Here is a 2,500-nt window from a genome sequence, read left to right as displayed (position 1 = left end):
AGTGTTTGCCCCCCCCCTCTCTCTCTCTCTCTCTCTCTTTCTCTCTCTCTTTCTCTCCCTCCCTCCCTCCCTCCCTCCCTCTTGTACTGGATGTTGTCGTTTTCGTTTCGACACGGTCGTCTGTCTCTGGTCCGTTGCTTCTTTCTTTCTCTGGGCTGTAGTTTCTGTAGGATCACTCCACCACATTCCAGACTTTTCCTCTCTGCCTCCCTCCCTCCCTCCCTCCCTTCCTCCCTCCTTTCCTTTGCTCTTTTCCTGCTTTCACCCCCCCCCTTCTCTCTTTTCACCCTCCTCCTCTCCACACCTGGCTGTCTGGCTGGTTTGGTGCCCTGTGTATTCAGTGGAGGTCATTTTGTTTTTGTGTGGACAGAGAGACTTTGTCCTGGCCTCCCATAATCCATCACTTTGGGGTCAAGGGTCACTCTCATTGAGGAAGCAATTGACAACATGCGTGCTTCGATTTTTTTAGACTTGTCCTCCAGTTCACTATCAAATACATATACAAAACGGATGACTTCTGAATGTCTGCAACTCAATGTCCGGCTAATCAGTGAACAGCACCCTAGTGGGTGTCCAATCAGAGGCACAAAAGACAGACAGACAGAAAGATGGACAGGTGGACAGGCCAATCAGCGTGTGTCTCAACATCATGTTCCACCCAGCATGACAGAACACTTTGGAGAGAATTGAGAGATGTCATTCCATCTGAAAGGGCATGCATGCACACACACACACACACACACACACACACACACACACACACACACACACATTCACGCCTACTCACGATCATGCACATATTCTATCTTTGACAATGACACACACACACACACACACACACACACACACACACACACACACACACACAGCATTCTCTCATCCTGTTCCTTTGGATGTGTAGCGACACAAAGCGTTGTCCTCTTTGCCACCATCATAATCACACTCACACACACACACACACACACACACACACACACACACACACACACACACACACACACACACACACACAGGCAAACCTTCACATGCACACTCAGATGACTAGATTACCTCTATGCTAAGCTGAATCTCACCATGAGCCTGTGACTTCACAAACATTAGCTCAGCACTAAGGTCAACAATAAGGTCCACTTCTCCATCAGAGCCAGACCAAGCCCAGCCTTTAACACATAATAACATCACACCAGTGCCTACCTTCAGTTTCATGCCAGCGCCAGACGAGGTCCATCTCATGACGTTTTTACAGCAGGCCATATTAGTCTACGCATTAGTTTGGTGTTCATGGTTTTTTCAACTCCTGTGGAATGGAATGTTGATTGTGTTTTAGTTGTAACGCTCAAGAGAGCGCACGAGAGAGAGAGAGAGAGAGAGTTTGTCACTGGCCTGAATGGAGAGCTAAGTTAAGGCTCCCCCAGATTTGGTCTGAACCCTTAGTGGTAGTGCTTTTAAACATTCGGCTTGAATTGTTGCGGAATCAGACCATAGAGTGGTCTAGTCATCAGTCCAAATTCTGTGCAGAAAAGAGGTGTGACAAACCTTTCTCTCGTTGGTGTTGTTATTGCTGTTGTTGTTGCTGTTGTTGTTGCTGCTGTTGTTGTTGTTGTTGTTTCTGTTGTTGTTTTTTCACAGTTGTGTAATGGGACATCGGGACAGCACTGCTTTCTCAAGAAGAGGAAGAGACAAAAACAAAAATGTATTTTTCGTTATCTCATTGTCTACTTTCTTCCTCTTTCCCTCTCTCTCTTCCCACATCCCTCCATCGCTCTCTCCCTCCCTTCCTCTCTCCAACTCTCTCTCTCCTCCCCCTCCCCTCCCTCCCCCTCTCTCTCTACTCAGGTGCAATCACGATGCAGCAGCAAAGAAAACATTCTCAGAGCAAGTGAGTGACCTTTACTTGCCTCTTCCATGTACTGATTAGAGGGTCACTTGTGTGTGCGTGCGTGTGTGTGTGTGTGTGTGTGTGTGTGTGTGTGTGTGTGTGTGTCTGTATGTGTGTGTTTGTGTGTGTGTGTGTGTGTGTGTCCACATGTGAGCGACAATGTGTTAAATCTGGCCTGTGGCTTCCTGCACCTAACACAGATATTCATCTTATTCCGTGCGTAAACATGGTGGGTCTGAACTTTCCATTGTGTAGTATATCCATTGCCATACATTGAGATAGCAGAGTTCTATGGAGATGACTAGCATCATATGTTATGGGTCATCCTAAAGTTAGGAGGTGAATAGCCTTGTGTGGCGTACAATCTTGCCATCTGACACTTTTCGTTTCCTCCCAAGTTAGCCTCTGCATCCTATTCTGCCGTGTTATTCCAATGAAGCTAACTAGCCGACCGGAATATTGAACACAAGGCGGAAGAAAATACGTTTCTAAAATGGGGGAATAAGGTGTAATAAGGTGAATGGTGTGGTGGTATACAGTATGCAGCAGTGCGCTCCATTATACAATATAATATAAACTGGTGGTAGGAGATCAGTATGGTGTTAGACCAGAGTCTTCACT

At 46.6% G+C, this 2,500-nt stretch overlaps 1 protein-coding gene across 10 annotated transcripts in view; it reads left to right on the top strand.

The window, feature by feature from the left end:
• The window catches only part of gphnb (gephyrin b), a 108,628-nt gene that overhangs the window by 88,597 nt on the left and 17,531 nt on the right, over positions 1–2,500 (top strand). For all 10 annotated transcript variants that reach the window (XM_048250092.1, XM_048250086.1, XM_048250091.1 and 7 more), the window contains one exon: positions 1,837–1,879. In XM_048250092.1, coding sequence (XP_048106049.1) covers positions 1,837–1,879 — 43 coding nt within the window. The remainder of the gene's footprint in view (positions 1–1,836; positions 1,880–2,500) is intronic.

The sequence above is a fragment of the Alosa alosa genome, chromosome 8 (assembly GCF_017589495.1).
Source record: "Alosa alosa isolate M-15738 ecotype Scorff River chromosome 8, AALO_Geno_1.1, whole genome shotgun sequence".
Lineage (NCBI taxonomy): Eukaryota > Metazoa > Chordata > Actinopteri > Clupeiformes > Clupeidae > Alosa > Alosa alosa.
This window is presented reverse-complemented; position numbering and strand designations above follow the sequence as displayed.